At 41.8% G+C, this 21313-nt stretch overlaps 1 protein-coding gene across 1 annotated transcript in view; it reads left to right on the forward strand.

The window, feature by feature from the left end:
* COL4A4 (collagen type IV alpha 4 chain) overlaps window positions 1–21313 on the forward strand; it is a 135910-nt gene that overhangs the window by 19457 nt on the left and 95140 nt on the right. Inside the window, exons 3-4 of the mRNA XM_082396293.1 lie at window positions 1299–1341; window positions 8436–8513. Of these exons, the coding sequence (XP_082252419.1) occupies window positions 1299–1341; window positions 8436–8513 (121 nt within the window). The remainder of the gene's footprint in view (window positions 1–1298; window positions 1342–8435; window positions 8514–21313) is intronic.

The raw sequence follows: 21313 nt of genomic DNA on the forward strand, positions 1-21313 counted from the left end.
GAGAAGGGGGACTTTAGTGTGGAGGCCAGTGAGTGTGGGCCGGACCCACCCCCAGTCTCCCATCTCCTAGCCTGGGTCTCACGCAGAGGCACGGCTCTGTAGGTTTCTGTAATGCTTATCAGCATCTCAACGCAAGAAGAAGGGGCCAAGGATGGAGAAATAAGGCTCCTTTGGACAGGAGGTTTCAGAGAGGAGAAGGCTCTACACGAAAAGAGGGACAAGGATGGCAGAGAAGTCACAGCCCGAGTCTGGGCCCCAGTTCTCCTCCCATCCAAGCTCTGTTTTAAGGATTCAATGCGATGACGGATGTGGAAGCTCTTGGACAATCATAAGCCCGAGGCAAACATACGCAGTTTTGAGTGGTTGTCCTAGTCACTGCAGGCTGCTGTGACAAATACCATCGACTGGGTGGCTGATGAGCAATGCAAATTTATTTCTCACGGTTCTGGAGGCTGACAGTGTGAGACCCGGGCGTCAGCATGGGCATGTTTTTGTGAGGACGCTCTTCTGGGTTGCAGACTGCTGGCTTCTCATCGTATCCTCACATGGTACAAGGACTGAGAGAGAGCTCTCCAGGTCCTTTTTAGAAGGGGAATAATCCCATTCACAAGGACTCCACCCTCATGACCTAATACTCCCAAAGGCCCCACCTCCTAATACTATCGCATGGGGGTTAGGGTTTCAACATATGAGTTGGGGGAGGACACACACATTCAGTCTTTTTTTGGTTACATCTTTCCTGTTAAAATTTATAATAATGATGTTACCCCAGTTGGATTTCTGCCTCACTTATAAGACCCTGAACTACCTAACTCTCCCCTGACTTTTTTGTATTGTTTCCCAAACCGTCTCCCCAGTCCAGTTAGGTTTCTTCCATCCTCCCTCCTTCCGGCTGGTTCCACTTAATAGCATCCAGGATACACTAGTCTTTGCAGCAGTTCCTGGACAAAGCTGCCTCCTTCCAGCTCTCCTCTAGCTTTCATTCTGAGAGTCGCCTCCCTCCACTCATCCGTCCATCCAGGTCTCACCTTCCAAGTGTCCCCACCGTACCCAGCACAATGAAGACCACACCAAAGGGTGTGAGTACTTGACTGATTAAAAGGAGGAAACGTAATGATGACATCCAGAGAGAGGATAACATTTATCTTGTCACTTGTGACAATCAACTGGCCACAGTAGCCTTATTGGAAACTAAAAAAAAAGGTTTCTGGAGTTAATTCTTGTGTTCTTTTTCTTTTTAGTTTGTTGTGCATTAAAACCAGCAGTTTAAATTAATCTGCGTTTTTGCTTTTTCGTAGGTCGCTCGTACTTATTCTCTTTTCTGTACAACATGCGTACGGGGTAAGTCCATTAATGAGCTCTGATTGCGTGTTGAAAATTCACTTTATTGAATGAATCATTTTTATTATACTTTGTTAACCATTTTTAAAAATACAAGTATAGTTAATTTACAATATTGTATTAGTTTCAGGTGTACAGCAAAGTGATTCTGTTTATCTATCTATATCTTGATTCTTTTCCATTCTAGGTTATTACAAGATATTTAATATAGTTCCCTGTGCTATACAGTAGGTCCCTGTTGGTTATCTATTTTATATATAGTAGTGTGTATATGTTAATCCCAAACTCCTAATTTATCCCTCCCCTCTTTTCCCCTTTGGTAACCATAAGTTTGTTTTCTGTGTCTGTGAGTCTATTTCTGTTTTGTAAATAAGTTGATTTGTATCATTTGTCTTAGATTCCACATATAAGCAATATCATATATTTGTCCTTCTCTGGCTTATTTCACTTAGTATGATAATTTCTAGGTCCATCCCTGTTGCTGCAAATGGCATTATTTCATTCTTTTTTATGGCTAATATACCATTTTATAGATATATATATGTGTGTGTGTGTGTATATATATATATATATATATATATATATATATATATATATATATATATATATATATATACACATCACATCTTCTTTATCCATTCATCTGTCGATGGACATTTAAGTTGCTTCCATGTCTTGGCTATTGTAAACAGTGCTGCTATGAACATTGGGGTGCATGTATTTTTTCAAATTAGAGTTTTCTCTGGATAAATGCCCAGAAGTGGGATTGCAGGATCACATGGTAACTCTATTTTCAGTTTTTTAAGGAACCTCCATACTGTTCCTCATAGTGCCTGAACCAATTTACATTCCCACCAGCAGTGTAGGAGGGTTTCCTTTTCTCCACACCTTCTCCAGCATTTATTATTTGTAGACTTTTTGATGATGGCCATTCTGACTGGTGTGAGGTGATACTTCATTGTAGTTTTGATTTGCATTTCTCTAATACTTAGCAATATTGAGCATCTTTTCATGTGCCTCTTGGCCATCTGTATGTCTTCTTTGGAGAAATGTCTATTTAGGTCTTCTACCCATTTTTTATGTGGTTGTTTGGGTTTTTTTGATATTAAGCTGTATGAGCTGTTTGTGTATTTTGGAAATTAATCCCTTATCAGTAGCATCATTTGCAAATATTTTCTCCTAGTCCGTTAAGTTGTCTTTTCGCTTTGTTTATGGTTTCTTTTGCTTTGCCAAAGATTTTAAGTTTAATTAGGTCTCATTTGTTTATTTTTGTTTTTATTTCCATTACCCTAGGAGACAGATCCAAAAAAATATTGCTGCGATTTATGTCAAAGGGTGTTCTGCCTATGTTTTCCTCTGGGAGTTTTATAGTATCCTATCTTACATTTAGGTCATTAATCCATTTTGAGTTTATCTTTGTATATGATGTTAGAGAATGTTCTATTTTCATTCTTTTACATGTAGCTATCCAGTTTACCCAGCACCACTTATCAAAGAAACTGTCTCTTCTCTACTGTATATTCTTGCCTCTTTTGTTGTAGAGTAATTGACCATAAGTACATGGTTTTATTTCTGGGCTTTCTATCCTGTTCCATTGATGTTTATGTCTGTTTTTGTGCCAGTACCATACTGTTTTGATTACTGTAGCTTTGTAGTATAACCTTAATTCAGGGAGCGTGTTTCTTCCAGCTCCGTTCTTCTAGAGATTGTTTTGGCTATTTGGGGTCTTTTGTGTTTCCATACAAATTAAAAATTTTTTTGTTCTAGTTCTGTGAAAAATGCAATTGGTAAATTGATAGCGATTGCATTGAATCTGTAGATTTCCTTGAGTAGTATAGTTATTTTGACAACATTGATTCTTTCAATCCAAATACATAGTATATCTTTCCATCTGTTTGTGTCATCTTTGATTTCTTTCATCAGTGTCTTATAGTTTTCAGAGTACAGATCTTTTGCCTCCTTAGGTAGGTTTATTCATAGGTATTTTTTTCTTTTTGATGTTATGGTAAATGTGGTTGTTTCCTTAATTTCTCTTTCTGATATTTCGTTGTTAGTGTATAGGAATGCAAGAGATTTCTGCGTATTAAATTTTGCATCCTGCAACTTTACCAGATTCATTGATGAGCTCTAGTAGTTTTCTGGCAGCATCTTTAGGATTTTCTATGTATAGTGTCATGTCATCTCTGCAAACAGTGACAGTTTTACTTCTTTTCCAACTTGGATTCCTTTCATTTCTTTTTCTTCTCTGATTGCTAGGACTTTCAGAACTATGTTGAGTGTAAGTGGTGAGAGTGGACATCCTTGTCTTGTTCCTGATCTTAGAGGAAATACTTTCAGGTTTTCACCATTGAGTATGATGTTAGCTGTGGGTTTGTCATATGTGACCTTTATTATGTTGAGGTATGTTCCCTCTATGCCCACTTTCTATAGAGTTTTTTTTTTTATCATAAATGGATGTTGAATTTTTATCAAAGGCTTTTTCTGCCTCTGTTGAGATGATCATATGGTTTTTATTCTTCAGTTTGTAAATGTGGTATATCACATTGATTGATTTGCAGATATTGAAAAATCCTTGCATCCCTGGGATAAATCCCACTTGATCATGGTATATGATCCTTTTAATGTATTGTTGGAGTTGGTTTGCTGGTATTTTGTTGAGGATTTTTGCCTCTGTGTTCATCAGTGATATTGGCCTATAATTTTCTTTTTTTGTGATATCTTTGTCTGGTTTTGGTATCAGGGTGATGGTGACCTTAAAGAGTGAGTTCAGAAGTGTTCCTTCCTCTACAATTTTTTGGAATAGTTTCAGAAATTTAAGTGTCAACTCGTCTCTAAGTGTTTGGTAGAATTGGCCTGTGAAGCCATCTGGTCCTGGACTTTTGTTTGTTGGGAGTTTTTAAATCACACATGCAATTTCAGTACTTGTAATTGGTCTGTTCATATTTTCTATTTCTTCCTGGTTCAGTCTTGGGAGATTGTACCTTTCTAAGAATTTGTTCATTTCTTATAGATTGTCCATTTTATTGGCATATAGTTGCTTGTAGTAGTCTCTTATGATCCTTTGTATTTCTGCAGTGTCAGTTGTAACTTCTCCTTTTTCATTTCTGATTTATTGATTTGAGCCCTCTCCCTTTTTTCTTGATGAGTCTGGCTAAAGGTTTATCAATTTTGTTTACCTTTACAGAGAATGAGCTTTTAGTTTCACTGATCTTTTCTCTTGTGTTCTAGTCTCTATTTCATTTATTTCTGCTCTGATCTTTATGATTTATTTCCTTCCTTTATGATTAAAACCTTTGGGTTTTGTTCATTCTTGTTTCTTTGTTATACTTTTAAACAATTCGCTCTCTGGGATTATCTTCTCATCTGTAAAAATGAAGTGTTGGATTAGATGAACTCTAAGGTTTCTTTTATATTCTACAGTTAAGACTGATTACCAAATTGCATAGGTATTAGAGATTTTTTTGTTTTATAATATAACCCTTTCTTCAAAACTTTTTTCAGAGTGGGCAGGAAGCAGCTGGGCCATTACAAGATTAAATCAAGAAGTATAAGATTAAATTTGAACGTTTTAATTCTGGAGAAGGATAAGCCTAGAACATTCCGTAATAAGCCCTCTTTCTTCTGCCTCCTCGCTAGAGAATCTAAGTTATTAAACCCAACTTCAGACATTTCTAGGAAATCCTACTAGAGGCAGCCTGTAGTCAGGTTCATCTTGAGAAAGCCAGACTGGTTTAAATCACGCTAGTGAACACGTCTGTCTATCCATCCGCTAGCTTGGATCCACCCGATCCAGCTTCGGTGATTTCAAGTTATCATGGGTCTTTGCAAAGTGAATCAAGATAGAAAGTTGCCATGCATTCTCCTTTCCCTTTTAGTCAGGAGCAAAAGCACATGCATTAAAGAATAGGACGCCCTAGGTTCTTGGCTCTGCCATTGCTTCATCTCTTAACCTATTCAAGACTCAGTTTTCTCCTGTGGGAAGTGGGCATGATAAAATTTGCCCAACTTAGTTCACAGGCATTTCAGAGCATCACCTCAAATAATGAACAGAAACATACTGAAATATTTGTGTGTGAATTATTTTTTCTCTTATCTGACTTTTCTAAGTTTCTTTTGTATTACATTCTTTTTTTTCTGTTACAAAAGTCTACAGAGCACTAAATTTTACTTCCTTTGTTTCTTATGTCTCATATAAGTGCATATAACTCCTGAACCAAAGATTATTCTATCCTGGACCTTCCTACCAAATTCTGGTATGCAAAGATTCTAGAGATTTCACACAGAGAGTGGCTATACTGTAGATGGGTTTTAAAGGCAGAGAAATAAATTGATGCAATCTCTATGGAAGGCAATTTGGCATTATCTATCAGGATTTTAAATGCACATGCCTATTGACATAGCAATTTCCCTTTTTGGAATTTATCATACATATTTATTCTGACTTATGCATAAAGGTATATGTATAAGAATATTAGTTTAAAGGTAGTGTTTGGTAGCAAAAAAGGGAAATAATGAAATGACCATCAATAAGGACTGATTAAACAAGTTATAGTACTTTGGTGGATAGTCATATGTATTAATTCAGAATGATTAAGTGAGAAAAGCAAGGTACAAAGAAATATACCATTTGGGTAAAAATAAAACAAGGACAAAAATCACCAGAAGTTTGTGTGTGTGTGTGTGTGTGTGTGTGTGTGTGTGTGATCATTGTGTAAATATGCTCATAAATGCCCAGACACGGATTTGAAGAGAGCGATTACCTTTAGGGGAGGGAACTGGGGGCCAGAGTTGGAAGATAAAATGTCTTTTTCCATTACACTATTTTGTACTGTTTGAATTATCATGTGCATATGTTATTTGTTTTGCCAAAAAACCCCAATAAAAGTAAGAAATGCAAGACTGATTACTAATCTGGAAGTTAGTAAAATATTTTCTTTAACTTTCTATGCAACAAATATTTGTTTAAAAATATCTGAGATAAAATAGATAGTGACTTTTCTTCTCTTTGAAGAAGAATAACACTGGTTTTGAGAATGCCACTGTATTCCCAGTGAATGTGGTTTATATTTTGGATGTTGACTTGTCTGAGATATTGTCTTGATCTCTTCTTAATGGGATTATACAATCTGTTTCTGAGGTGCAGTTTCTTCCTCTATAAATGCCTCCCCCCTTTAAAGTGATGTTTTTTGGGATATGTCTGATGTAGAAGAACTTGGTAGGGACGAAAAGCACCTCGCTTTTTTCTTTTATTGGTCCGAGTCAAAGCTTTACATGTGTTCCTTTTTTAGAATTCTGCTAATCTACTTTAAACTGATTCTTGTCTGAAATTTAATTTTGCTACAAACATCTCAATGATGCTTGGCAGAATTAAGTTAAAAAAAAAACAAACTTGCCTTTATTTTCAAGCCATCTAATCAACTGACCTTCTTTTTTCTCTGGTTGTTTTGATATTTCACTGAACACATAGTAATGAATCCCAACCTTAAATGAACCCAAGTGTTCAACCTAGTTATTTTAAGTGCTTTCATGCTGTCCTGACCTGGCCCTGAGCATTTAAAAAATTGTTTTTACCTAATCAGGGTTTTGAACTTATTGTTTCTGCATTTATAGATAACAGGGTTCCTCAAAACTCGAGAGGCATATGTTCCTGAAACTTCAAATACATTTTTTTAAACTTAAATTATCTAATTGCTTGTCTCTTGTCAAGGTTCGAATTTTTATATACTTTTAATGACCCATAAGCGTTAAGTTTATAAAGATGTCTTTTTTATGAATGCTTAATTTAAAGATTTTTTATTGTGTCCGCACATACTTTTCAAGAAAAAAGAGGTCTTAATTGTATGATTGAAAAGAAAAATGCACGCTGCTTGGACTCCTTTCCCTCCCATCACATATACATATACATTTGTATGTATACATTTGTGTATTTCCTGTATACACATGTATATTCATGTATATTTATGTACATAAGTATGTTTGTATATTTATGTATATATATCTTCTATCAGAACTGTACATATTGGTTCAATTGTTTTATGTTTCCCCGTTATATGTTGGTCTAAAGGCTAAAGTCTACAGTGTTGTTAGTTTTCAAAGATCTATCGGTTATAGAAGTGTGTGGTCCTATCTACACCCTTGGCGCCTAGCACCGAGAGCTGCTTTACCACCTCCTCACTCTCAACATGCAACCCTGTCTGTGAACAAATGCTCAGTGCATTTTCACTGCAGGTGCGTGATGCTGGCTGTTGTTAAGGATCTACTTATGGAAACAGTTCCTCTGGGACTATACTTCTGTATTGAAGTGACTGATGGCTCGCCATATACATAGAATTTGTGAGAAAAAGGGGCTGATTCTTCCCACGGGGCGTGCGTGCGTGTGCGTGTACGTGTGTTAAAGTTAAGACAAGATGCGACTGTGGGGTCACTGTCTAAAGAGAGTTGAAGAAAAGCTAGCTAAAAGTGGGGAAAGTGCTCAGATTATTCAAGTCCAAGAGCTTTCTGGTTGAGCCACACATTAGAGGGAGCCATCTTGGAGTATCGGCAAATTGTAGGAAGAACAATTTTAATCCGAGTCCAAGGCTATGACTGCAGTTCTGACCCAGGAGGGCCTCCCTGTGGGACACATGCCCTAGCTGATCTTGGAGATAAAGTAAGAGGGTCTTACTGAAAAAAAGCCAAGCTTATAATTTAAACTAGACACCATTGTGGTGTCTAGTTGTGTACACAACTACATAGTTAACATTCTAAGATTGTTCACAACTTGGTAAACGAAGTCTTACCGAGAGAGAGATTGCAGAAGATTCTGATTGAAGCAGAGTAGCTTCAGAAGGAGGTTTTTTTTCAAAAAAAAATCCTGGCTCACATAAACTTTTATCCTGCTCACATAACCATCAACTCTTTTATTATCAAGCCACAATGTAAGTTTTTTGCCTTTTTATATATCAATATTAGTCTTTTCACAGTTTCAGAGGTAAAATTATACTGTGACATTCTCATGAGTTAGATAAACCAACAGTGCTTGTTATAAGGTATATACCATGTACCCATCGAGGTGATGAATACTGGTAAACTAAAGCAGATTCTTCACTTTCTAGGGTGGAAAGAAGTTTACTGGTCCCTGCGGAGGAAGAGATTGCTCTCTTTGCCAGTGCTTTCCTGAAAAGGGGTCTCGGGTAAGTGATGTAAAAATCAACATGGACAGTGGGAGAGGGAAATGGGAAATTACTAATCAAAGGGCATAAAGCTTCAGTTACGCAAGATGAATAAGTTCTAGAAATCTTCCGTCCAGTGTTCTATCCGCTCTCATCAATAATGTTTTGTTCACTTAAAATTTTGTAGAATCACGTTGTACAGAAAGGATCCTGGTGCAAATGGTCCATGCGGGGTCGCCATTATTGATATTCATGTTGTATATCAACATTTTAAAGGCTCTGAGAAGTTCTGCAGTGAGTTAAAAAAAAAAAAAACCTACTTAACTTTGTTTAACGTAGTGTTTCCAGACATTTGACCACATGACTCGTTTTTGGACAACACCTATTAAAATCCCGTGGAATAGTGTTCTGTAATCGAAGTGAGAGCTGCATTTATCATGTGCTTCTTATGTGCCAGGCACTGTCCTATGTGCTCAAAATGCTTTAGCTCACTGATCCCTCACAACAACTCTCTTCCCATCTTATGGTACCATCTTTGCAGTGTCGAAGACTTCAGCACAGAGCAATTGGGCATCTTGCTCAAGTCCACCCAAGACGGTGCTCTTGATGACTACACCCGATTCTCTGCCCTGAGACGCACAGTAACCCTTACAGTATATAGTGTCTCTTACACATTTACTTATGAACCTCTCTCGTATATTCTGACAGCAGCAGTTGGCAGGCACTAACTCAGCTGTGCTGGAGTATTAGATCAAACCATCCTTTTGATTAAAAATAGTCCCACAATCTTACAAGAAAAGAGTATGGTTCAGAAGTCTTGGACAGTTTTTGAGTCAGATCAGTGATCATTTTGAAACATGTCCAAATCGATCCCACAGGGCTGTGTGTGACACTCAAAAAACACAAATCAGTAAAGATGAGTCAACAAGGAGGTGAAATGTTACCTTTCTGAGAGAAAGGACCCTTTTTTCTCCCACAGCATTGCTTTATCGTCACACCAGTTGTGTGAAACATGTGCAGGTCCTTCGTTGTGTTCTTGCTGTAAGCAGCTACCTTGTTGAGCTGAAGTTATGGCAGATCGCTTTCTGCTTAAATGGATTTGTTTCTTCTTCAGTAAAATTTTGGTGATCAGAATTTATCTCAAGCTTTTTCCAGTCACTTTCATGATATAATTTAAAAACTGCATTTGCCAGGAAACAAAGTTAGGACCCTAAAAAAGAGCAGAAGTGCTTTAGCTTTTTTCATGTCAATAAACACAATACTCAGGAAAAAAGCCTGGCGTTTGTGTGAGGTTGTCCATATAAATGTGCCAAGATTTTAAGACCCTTTGAGCTTGAGGCCCAAGAAAAATGTAGTGATCAGCTCCGTGGCAGGAATGGTATGGGGACACCACAAAACAAAGAGGGACAGTTGTTTTGATGAAGCTGGCTAGGTGTGGTCCTCTGATTTAATGATGTCGGGACATTTTTTTTTTTTGCTGTCACAGCTGGATGGAGGGGGTGGTTGCTACTGGTTCTAGTGAGTCACAGGCCACGGATGCTCTTCAATATCTACAATGCACAGGACAGCCCCACATGAAAGAACTGAAAGAACTACCCATCCTCAAATGCCAGTAGTGCCGAGGTTGAGAAACCCTGCTTTAATCCTACAGCAGCTCTGCGAGGCCAGTAGGATTATTACCAATATTTCCATTGGTCAATACAAGGAATCTGGATTTCCAAGAATTTTAAATAACTTGCTAGTATGTGGAAAAGGCAGGAACCACCTCCTGGTATTTGGTCTCAGCCCCCGATTTTGCCCCATGATCAATGAGAAGAGGATTACACTCAGGTTCAAACACCAGTTTTAGCCTTAACTTTTGGGAGCCCTAGTGGCGGCTTGAACCTGCCCAAGCCTGCCCAGTTTTCTCATATTTACCTGCTTGGTGCTTTGTCTTCTGGGTCCTTGGGCCGTAAAACCATCGCAAGCATTTGCACATGTAGAGGATGCTCTGTCTCTCCCATCACACAGTCTTCAGCGCCGTGGGTCAGGAGGGGTCACGGGGGTGGGCTGCGCCCCGCCCCGCTGTCTGCGTCCCTGCTTCTGGGTGGTCAGGGAGAGCTGCGTGCGGAGCACCGCCAACCTCTGCCCTTCCTGGCACAGATGGGTCCTTTGTGACGGCACAAGTCGCTGGTGATGTTTCCCAGCTAGGAATTTGGGAGCGTGGCTTGTGCATACCCGGCAGGTGGTTTGGGAGGCGACCAGCCAACTCACACACCATCTCTCGAGCCGCAGTGACAGCGCAAGGTGCACCATAAAGATAGGAATGTACCGAATTACAAGGGTTGAGGCTCTGCCCAAGGCAGCACAGCCCATGAGTGGGACAGCCAGACCTTCCTAAGAAGGAAATGATTCCTCTCGTATGGTTGAATGGCTGAGTGAGTGGTTTGTTCAGCCCCAAATCAAAACTGCTATGACTACAGCGAGGGTTGGGTGCCAGGCTGGGTGAGGGTTTTAGCTGGAGATGGAAGCTGGGGTTTGAGGTGGAGTTGGGATGCATCAAAGGGCAGGAACCAGGGGGGCTCCTTCATCTCACCGCTGTACCGCTGGAGGCTCACAGCCCAGCCGCAACACGTGTTCTCATCAGTAATCACTGTTACCTCCCGTTGGACCATCTCCTGCTGCATCAGCTGGGCCACTCACTCTCCCTTGAACATAATCTAAATATTCCCACTCCTCTACCTTTTTCTTTTTTTAAAAGAATAATTATAGTAGTTTTTATTGTAATATTCATATATGCTTATTATAGACCATTTAGATAATACTGGAAAGCTTGAAGGCACAAAATAAATCATCCATGGATTCACTACCAGGAAGCAATCACTCAATATTTATTAATTTTTTGACATACCGCCTCTACCCTTTTCTGGAAAGCCTTCCCACTTCCACTCGGCCTCCATCTTTCCTGCCCTCCCCAAAGGAGCTCAGAAGAGACGCCGCCCCCATAAGGCCTCCTGCCTGTCCCAGCCGGTGTGGATGGGTCCCCCTCGTGTGAACCTGCTTCCCTTCCGTGATGCTTCTCGTACCCTGACCTGGAGCTCTGCTTGGGTTCGAGTGTGGATACGTCTGACCCTCTTGATTAGATTGTAAGCCCATGCTCCTTAAAGGGGGCTGTGTGGACATGTGCAAAATGTTTATGCTGGCTCCCGGTCCATAGTGGATGCTCTAGAAATAGAAGTTGCCTATGTTTGTTTCCCCTCTTTGAGAGATGGGGGTCCTTTTTTGGTATTTCTTTGAGGTGATCACAGTAGATGGCACCTAATACGTAGTTAATACACATAAATCAATAACTTAAAATTCAGAGTTCAGCCTGGACAGGATTTGGGAGCCTGAGCTGGTGGCCACATGCAGCATGTATGTGGGGACCCCCGCCAAGTCCAAGGGAAACGGGAACGGAATTAGTGGGAAGTCTCTCCCCCGAGTCTTTTTCCCCCACACACAACATGTAAACCTGTTAGTAAGTGACCATCTCACAGAGTTCAGATTTTCCTGGAATTTCAGGTAGGGCCAGAAATAAGCACTTTGAGCCACAGAAAGGAGCATGACCGTTCCTGTACTCAGACCTTTTAAAGGTTCAGTAGCATCCTGCATTCTCAATGTGGGACACTGGGAATTACCCCTTTGGTCTCTTTGGTTTTCAGAGCCCTCACCTGGGAAATAAGGGTTTGTACTGGAGAGCTGGTCCTGTCCCTCCCAGCCCTAACACCCTATGGTTCTGTGATGTGCGGCACGACTTTTCACATATGACAGCGATTTAATTGGCTTCCAAAATACTTTGTGACTCTGCCTAACGTTTACCCAAACCTCATTATGGTCCCTCTTTAAGGATATGAATGAGGTGGACTTGGGCAGGATTTTAAATTATTCTTTATCCGTTTCAAGGGAAGAATCTCTGTTTCTTTGATGGAGGTCTTCTTGTAGGGAAAATTACATGTCTTCATAGACTAGGATGGGGCCTTTTATAAGTTCTGCTTTAGTAACTAGTTTGATAATAAAGGCACCTTCTATACTTTTTTCCAGAGTAAAATATATTTGTATTGTTTTCTATTCAAGGGAGTCTAGTAACTGTTAAGTCAATAGAACTTTATAATTTGGTAGTTTTATACACAAGAAGGTCAAATGGCTTAAAACTCAAGGCCTGTCTTAGTTTTTTTGGTTTGAAAACCAAAATCACACATTAGCAAACCAGTCTTTCCTTTGGGACTTTTAAATCACGAAAGTATATTCAAGTATCTTTCCTGCCATTTCATTCACTTGTCCCTCACACTCCTAAGAGCTTGCATTCCATTATAAAAATGGAATTTCCTTGGGTAGTTTTAACTGTTGTTAACATTTTTCATATCATTAAATTATTTGCACACAAAGTTCTAGAATTCAACCTCTTTATCACTCACACAGCTGCGTTCTAGTACACTCTATAACTGTAGCCTGATAAATGGTTCAGAGCAGTTATTTTCATGTCCCAAAGTTTGCGTAAGTCAATTATGTTATATTTTGATAGAAGCAAGCTCCAGTGACAATGGAGAAGTTGGCATATTTGGTCTGTCGCCACCCCTTCGTGTTTTGGTTCTGATTTCTTCTTTTTCTTGCTGCTTCTTTCTCCTCCAAGGACCAACTCCCTAGCTCATTGTGTCTCTACTGGAGAATTCTCTGATAGATGCTGACACACTCAGCTGCCTTCAGGGGACAGCAGGTGACCTGAGTGAGGGGCCCTGGGAAGGGACCTCAGCCTTGGGGGCTATGAGGAGCTGAGCAGTGGGCTTGTCATGTAAAGGCATCAGAATTCAGAATTTTAAAAAAAAACAAAACATAGTGCCTAACAATTAAACAAATTTCCTGGTAGAATTCAACCCGCCACATGCCAGCTTGTAACTGGTTTAGCTTGTTGAAGTGTTCTCCTTGTCATTAATATTAAGCTTAAATTTTGAAGAATGGAAAACTTGCAGAAGTTAAAAGAATGAATCTTTTATGTCAGTGCATGAGGAAGTATTTCTGAACAGGGTATGGGAGACCCGGGGGGTAGAGGGGGAATACATGCCTATCATTTTATATTATTTGGCCTATTAGCTGTCACTAATAGCTGATATCTATACAGAGGAATAACTCCAACTAATTAACATGGCTTTCAGCATGCTTGACAATCTCTCTCTTTAGATCCAGCATTTGTGCTTGAAAAAGGAGAGAAAACAAGCTCGTATTTGCCTGCTACTTTTATTAAATAATTTGCCAGTATTATTTACCAAACAGGCCAAGTGTACAAAACCTCATTGAGGAATCCTAGTTGCAGAGGGGGTTGAAGGTAGATTTTGGCATCTCTGCCCCAGTCAGTCACCTCATTAAATGGGGAGTGATTTGCAGCCTGAACCCTTGGTCTCCTGTGTGGAGTTCAATCCCATAGCAACGATGATTGCTGAGCTCTGCGACCCAGTGTGAACTGTGGCCAGGCGGGCGCAGAGCTCAGCAAATGTGGGACTAGGCTGAACTTCAGAGGATCAAGGTCATTACCAAAGTGGAGTCAGCCTTTGTTGTTGGTGAGAAATAAGGTGCATCTCAGAGCAGGGCGTATTCCACATAGGAACACGGGGAGTGGTGTTTGTGATTCTGAGAATACCTCTCTAGTGCAAAGAATTACAAAGTTTTTAGGAAAGAAAAGTGTATGTCTCCTTTCAGATACCATTTTCAATAAGTTGCCGAGAAATCCACAGGGAAACAGCTATGTCTCCAAGGTGCTCTTTTTTTACTCCTCTGTCATACATACATGAACTTGCAATTCACTCAGCAAAAAAACATTCATTCATTCCATTCATTCAGCAAACAACCATTGAGCATTCACCATGTGCCAGGCATCTGACGAGGCTGTGAGGCCTCGGGGATAAAGAGGACAGTCCCTGTGGCCTGGAGCTCGGTTTCCAGCAGGAGAGACAGATTCACCTCCCAGCCATTATTTCTGGGTGCCTGATGAGTGCCAGGCGTGGGGTGGTCTAGGTGCTTGGGATGCGTCAGGGAAAAGAACAGACGAAGATCCTTGTGCCCTCCCCAGGTGGATTATTTGGTGCCCTACCTTGATTTTGCCCTGGAGCCCGTGTGTGTGGTAGACGGTGCCGGGGAAGCTTGGACCTGGTGGAACCGGCGGTCCCCTAGCAATGGCCTGGTGGAAGCATGGTGTGTTCATTCCTAGGGCTGCTGTAACAATGACCACGTATCTGGTGGCTTTAGACAACAGAAATTTATTTTCTCACAAGTTCTAGCGGCCAGAAGTCCACCAGCAAGGTGTCACCATTGCCATACGCTCTCCATAGGCAATAGGGGAGACCCCCATTCCCTGCCTCTTCCAGCCTCTGGTGGCTGCTGGCATTCCTTGGCTTGTGGCTGCATCACTCTAATCTCTGCTTCCATCTTCACATCAGCTTCTCCTCTGTGTGTCTGCTTGAAATCTTCCTCCATGTCCCTCTTATAAGGATACGTATAATGGCATTTATACGTGGATAACGCAGGACAAAATCCTCATCTCAAAATCCTTAACTTTATCACATCGTTTGCCACCTAAGGTGATATCCACGGGGTCTGGGGTTAGGGCGTGGACATATCTTTTTGTGGCCACCCTTCAAACCACTGCAAGTGTTTGGGCAGAGAGAACAGCCCCTACTGAGGCCCTGAATTGAGAAGGAGATGGGGTGGTATGTTTGGTGGACCAAAAGGTGACCGGAAAGGTTTGATGATGCAGGTGAGGGAGCAAGTGGTAAGGGATGCAGTTGAAAAAGCAGATACAGTTTATCCTGAAGAATAAGCAGAGGATTCGAAAGATTTTAGGAAGAGTAGAAACAGGTTGAATTTACGTTATAAGAAGATCGTTCTGGCTGCTCTTTGGAGAACACAGTGATGGTGGTGCGAGGTGGGAGCAATATTAGGAAAAACGTCAGGAGGCCACTGTAGCTGCCCTGGTGGGAGGTCACGGTGCCTCAGCAAGGGCGTGAGCGTGGGCGTGGGGGGAGAGGATGGGTGTCGGGAATGTTTGGGAGGCAGACTGGTCGGGAGGAGAAGGAGACTCCATGCGGGGTGGTGGGGGGTAGGTGGTTAGAGGCGCCAAGGACGCCCAGGGCGGTGAGAGCAGCTGTGTGGGTGGCGGAGTGTGGCCAAGGAGCACATTTTGGGGGATGATCATGAGTCCAGCTTTGCATGTGGATGTGTGGCCCGGGCTCCTGAAGGGCGTCCGGGTGAGCGAGGGAAATAGAGGGGGTGCTGAGTTGGATGTCATTGACCCCATAGAGATGGACAGGTTTGCCCAAGAGAAAGCGAGAAGGCAGGGCAGCCCAGTGGAGTTGCAGGGGCAATCCCACCCAGCCCGCCTGCCCCAAGAGGAAGGGGAGCCAGCACGGGAGACACAGGCAGGAGAAAAACATGGGCAGGGCCAGGGGCAGGGACACCAGGAGAGCAGAGCAAGGAAGAGGGAGGGAGAGACGCCTGGGTTCAAGCTTCTCAGGCGCCGACCAGGAGCTCTCAGCGCTGCCTGTTCTGTTCCCACAGCAGGTGTGCGATGCTGGGCTGATGTTATGCCGTTTCTAAAAATGGGAAAACCACTCTTCCATGACCTGGCTCGAGGGGTGACCTTATTTTTTTTTTATTGAAATATGGTTGATTTACAATGTTTCTGGTGTACCGCGAAGTGATTCAGTTTTATACACACACACACACACACACACATATTCTTTTTAAGATTATCTTCCATTTTAGGCTATTACAAGATATTGAATATAGTTCCCTGTGCTATACAGTAGGTGGGGGACCTTATTTATTGTTCGGTGGCAAAGCCGTGTCTTCTAGTTCTCAGTGCAGTGGTTTTTTCCCACTGCACCAAGCTGCCTCTTAAGAAAACAGCTGATCTTTTTCTTTTTTTTTTTTAAAGATTTTTTTTTTAAACATTTTTTAATTTTATTTATTTATTTATGGCTGTGTTGTGTCTTCGTTTCTGTGCGAGGGCTTTCTCCAGTTGCGGCAAGCGGGGGCCACTCTTCATCGCAGTGCGCGGGCCTCTCACTATCGTGGCCTTTCTTGTTGAGGAGCACAGGCTCCAGATGCGCAGGCTCAGTAGTTGTGGCTCACGGGCCCAGTTGCTCCGCGGCATGTGGGATCTTCCCAGACCAGGGCTCGAACCCGTGTCCCCTGCATTAGCAAGCAGATTCTCAACCACTGAGCCACCAGGGAAGCCCCTGATCTTTTTCTTATATTTTGTATCTATATCATAGGACATGATGGATGTTTACTACACTTATTGTGATAGTCATTTCATGATGTGAGTTAAATCATTATGCTGTACATCTTTTTTATCTTTTTTGTTTGTTTGTTTGCTGCACCGTGCGGCTTGCAGGATCTTAATTCCCCGACCAGGGATCGAACCTGGAACTCAGGAATTCCCACTGTTTTATTGAGATATAATTGATACACCACACCACTGTATAAGTTAAGATGTACAGCATAGGGAATTCCCTGGTGATCCAGTGGTTAGGGCTCCACGCTTTCACTTCTGAGGGCCGGTTCAATCCCTGGTCGGGGAATTAAAATCCCACAAGCCGTGTGGCACGGCCAAAAAAAAAAAAGAACCTGGAAGGAAAAAAAGATACAGAAAATATAGCTTATTAATCGAATAAAAAGACATTAATAAGTGAGTTTTACCTGACTGGTTTGGAAGACCACATTATTGTCCTGCTATGTTTATGAAAAAAAATAGTATTCATTTTACATCCATTAAAAAAAAAAAAAAGAACACAGCTGAAGATCCTGAGTCAGCGTTACTACAGGCTAAAGTGACAAATTTATGCCCTCATTGAGTGAGGTGAACTTAAGGTACAAGAAAATACTCTACCATTGCAGTCCGGTCTCCTTGGACTGTCCACTCTTTGAGTAACACCTTTTTGTTATTTATTTTATGATCCTTCTAGATCTCCAACAGTCCTTTACATCTGTGATAGAGGAGGACCCTGGAGGCACCAGCTCTTTAGCTGCGCATTGATTCCCGTTTGAGGGTTTAAGTGATGTTATAGTGCCACCTAGGGGCTGAATGGTTGAATTACAGTCAAGTGTTACAAAGGCAGAGGGGGGCTGCCTAAGGCTTCTTTGTCGATTTTAATAATAAAAGGCCACGAGTATATGTTTAGAATTTATACTGTGTAAGGCAGTAGCCAAGGTGCTGAGGTGGTAATAAAAATTTACACGGATTCCTGGCCTCAAACATCTTACTGGACGACATCACCCCAAGCAGATATTAAAGTAACATGCACAAAACAATAATGAAAAACAGGTGCTGAGCCTATTTAGGTATTATGTTAATTGTTTGAGGGTGGACATGAGAGTGTGTACCAGAGTGAGATTGATAAGGACTAGGGTGAAAAGGGAAGCATGTATGACTCTGCTTCCCCAGGTGGTAGCCAAGTGGCCTTGGGTCACTTGCTTCATCTCTCTGAGCCTCAGCTTCCTCATTTCAGAAGGAAAAAGTAGATACAGGATGGCTTTTTGCTTTAAGGATGTAAGGATTCCATGAGAAGAATGCACAGTGCTGTGTCAGTGCCCAGAATGGAGTAAGTGCTCAGTGACGGGTACGCTAACCTCGTCATCATTGCTGTCATCATAGTTTTGGTAGGAGGAAGGTTGGATTTGAGCTACAGATGCACAAAGGCCGCTATTGCCTCAGGCAAACAGAAGGCGCAAGTGTAATTGGAGCAGAGGGTGTAGGTGTGGACACACAGGGACTAGGGTTGGCTGGGGTGGAGGAAGGTAGACTGTGCTCATTGCAGGTGTTGATGGAAGCAATAACACAGCAAAGGGAAGACTGAAGGTCAGTTGACAGTTACATGTGGAAATGGGGAGGAGACTGGATTTAGGGAAGCTGGGAAGGCTGGTGCTTGTGTCCCCCACCTGAGATGACCAGACCACGACCCAGGGTCTGCACGGTGGGATGAAAGCAAGACAGACACCTGAGATTTAATTCAAAGAAAGATGCGATAGGCTTGGTCTTGGGACGGAATGGATAAGGAGGGAAAGGGGGATCACCAAAGCTGACAGCTGCGTGGGGAGTTTAAATGATGGAAGGAACCAGGTTGCCGTCTGCTGAGTCAGGGAAGAAAAAGGCAGGGAAACTAGTCTGGGATGATGAGCTCACCTCTGATATGATGAGTGTAAATTTACAGGGAAGAAGATTCAAGGAAGTTTCTAGAAAACAGTCAGAGATAGAGGATGGGACTAGAAAATTAGATTTGAGAACCACAAAAATGGAGGTCTTTAACTCGTTTGATGAATACTATTGTTTCCCCCCAAAAAAAACTTCATAAGAGAAAATAAAATACCTCAAGATAAAATTTTTAAAATGTTTACAAATAAGATAAGGCTGGAAGCAGTTGAAATGTCACGGTAGGCAGAGCGTGAGTGTGGCTTAGTGCAGGGACCCTCCATGGTGCCAGGATGACGCCGTGGAAGGAGGTGAGGTTTGGAGAGAAACTGACTGATCCAGGTATGAACTCAAGCTCACTAGGCACCTCAGTTTGAGTAAGTTATACCCCCCTAGGCTTTCCTCATTTCTACAGGGATAAAAATCTCAGTGTTGCTGGTTGGATTAAGTGAAGAAAGGTATGGTCACTGGGAGGTGCATAACCGAGCTTAATAAAGAAATACCTTCCCCTTCCTGCGACCCTTTTGATGATCAATGTCATGATCTTATTGACCAAGGGTAATTTGGAAATTTATGTGTAACTAGTATAATAAAAGCATCTTTCTTACTCATTTGTTTGTTCGTTCATTCATTCATTCATTTGTACTTCGTTGCACTGATTCTCTGGTTAAAAAAGAGCAAGAAGTCGTTGCACAAAAAGTGTGTTTGTACGTGCATGTGTCATTGTGTATCTGTAGCTATTTCTCCCCATCCTCATACTGCTAAAATGACAAAGGATTTCTTAGATTTTTGTCATTCCCCATAGGGTTTGGGCCCTGGAGGCAAGCAGATCAGTGGCAGCCCAAAAGGCTGTTGTGGAGATTTGGGTTTTAAAAATGTACATATCCTCTTATCTGTTGGTCTTGTCTACCAAGTGTTGTGAAATAAAAATAGTTTGATCTTAGCCCAGCTCAAGAAACGTGCCTGACACAGACGATTAACAAGGGAGAATCCTAGAGGAATGTTCTGGCTTCAGAGAGCCAGGCAGGTGTAGGATTCCATGTCCACTCCGATTGCCTTCATCCTTTATTTGTACAGCTGGCCCGAGAGCCCAGTGCGCCTGTAGCCACAGTGGGGAGGCGCGTATAACAGGTCTGATGACACGGTGTCAGCCCGGCCTCTGGGTAGAGGACGATGGCCTGGTGGCTTCCCACGGCATGCCAGAGCTTCCTCAGCTGTCCAGCCGATTGGCATTTCTGGATTTAATGAATCCATTTTCTGACTTCACTGTCTCTTACGGAAAGTCGGAAACCACAGAGGCAATTCCATGCAAAAAAAAAAAAAAAAAAAGAAATTCAGAGATCCCACATCTGGAAGCCAGCCATTCCCCTGGGCATTTTTTCTTTTTGCTACAGTGACTTCAGTGCAGTTGTCCATTGCCTATCCTGGGTGGAGGGTGCATGGGCAGGAGTGGACTATTTCTTTAAAAATTTTTATTTTAAAGATGCAAAATTCTTGTGATTGTTTAATGATTCTGTAGTTACAGAAATGTCTTTTCTGGGCTTGTTATTTATGCCCATTCATCCTGAAGTTAATTCTGGTGTAGTCTGATAAATTAGTAAGCTCAACTATTTACTTTTAAACATTGTCTTTTTTTCTTTTACTGACTCCTTCTTTTACATGAAATAACTTAATGAAAGTGGAATTGTTCTCTCCATCACTGTGGATAAATTATTTACTCAAATTGGGTGAACTAACAATGACTATTTCAAAGATTGGTGTTTGGGAAGTTTTTGTGAACAGCTTTCTGACAGATTTAATACTGTTATACAAGGTTTGGAGTATTTTTTACATTTATCCTATAATAAAATACCTATTAAGAGGAAAAAACAGCACTGTACAGAAAACAAACCACAAAGTCTGCCCCGTAAAAAAGTAGGCATTTAGTGCTTTCTGTTAGTTTTTTCACTTTTCCAGGTAGGGGTTGTGTTTGCCATTTAGCATGGTTGAAAAGAAGATGGAGAACACCTGTGTCATATCTCAACAACAACAGACACCGGACGTTACAGTGTTCAAGGCCACTGCTCTGCTCGCCCCAGCACGGAATCATCTCAGATCTGCATAGCTATTCTCAGCCAGACTTCCGGGGATGTCAGTTCAGAGACAGGAGAAAACAGATCCTTTTCCTCCTTTACAGTCTTCCTTTGGGTTGGGTGGGTGGGTCTGACCTCATTATTTTATTAAGTATTTATTGTTCTCTGCCTGTCTTAACATCGTGGCCTTGGGCACCTAGACTCTGTCTTCCAGGAGCTCACGGTCCGGTGGATGTAGGCCTGGGAACTTACAGACAAAGAGGTGATCACAGGAGCCAGTGAGAAGTGTTATTATAGAGGCGGCTTGGAGAGGCATCTAATTCTGAAGGGTTTGGGGCCAGGGCAGGAGATCAGCGGAGTCTTTCCGGAGGGGGTGGGATTGAGAGATGACATGGAGGGCATGGGAGGGACACTTCAGGGACAGGACACCGAAGTCTGTGAAAGAACAGAGCTTGTTGAGAAACGGCAAGCATGTCAGTGTGACTGATCAGGGCTGGGGGAGGAGGGGGAAGAGAGGGAGGAAGAATTTAATAATGCAAATTACCATCCCT

Source organism: Balaenoptera borealis (assembly GCF_965194805.1).
Source record: "Balaenoptera borealis genome assembly, chromosome: 6".
In the NCBI taxonomy this organism is placed as follows: Eukaryota; Metazoa; Chordata; class Mammalia; order Artiodactyla; family Balaenopteridae; genus Balaenoptera; species Balaenoptera borealis.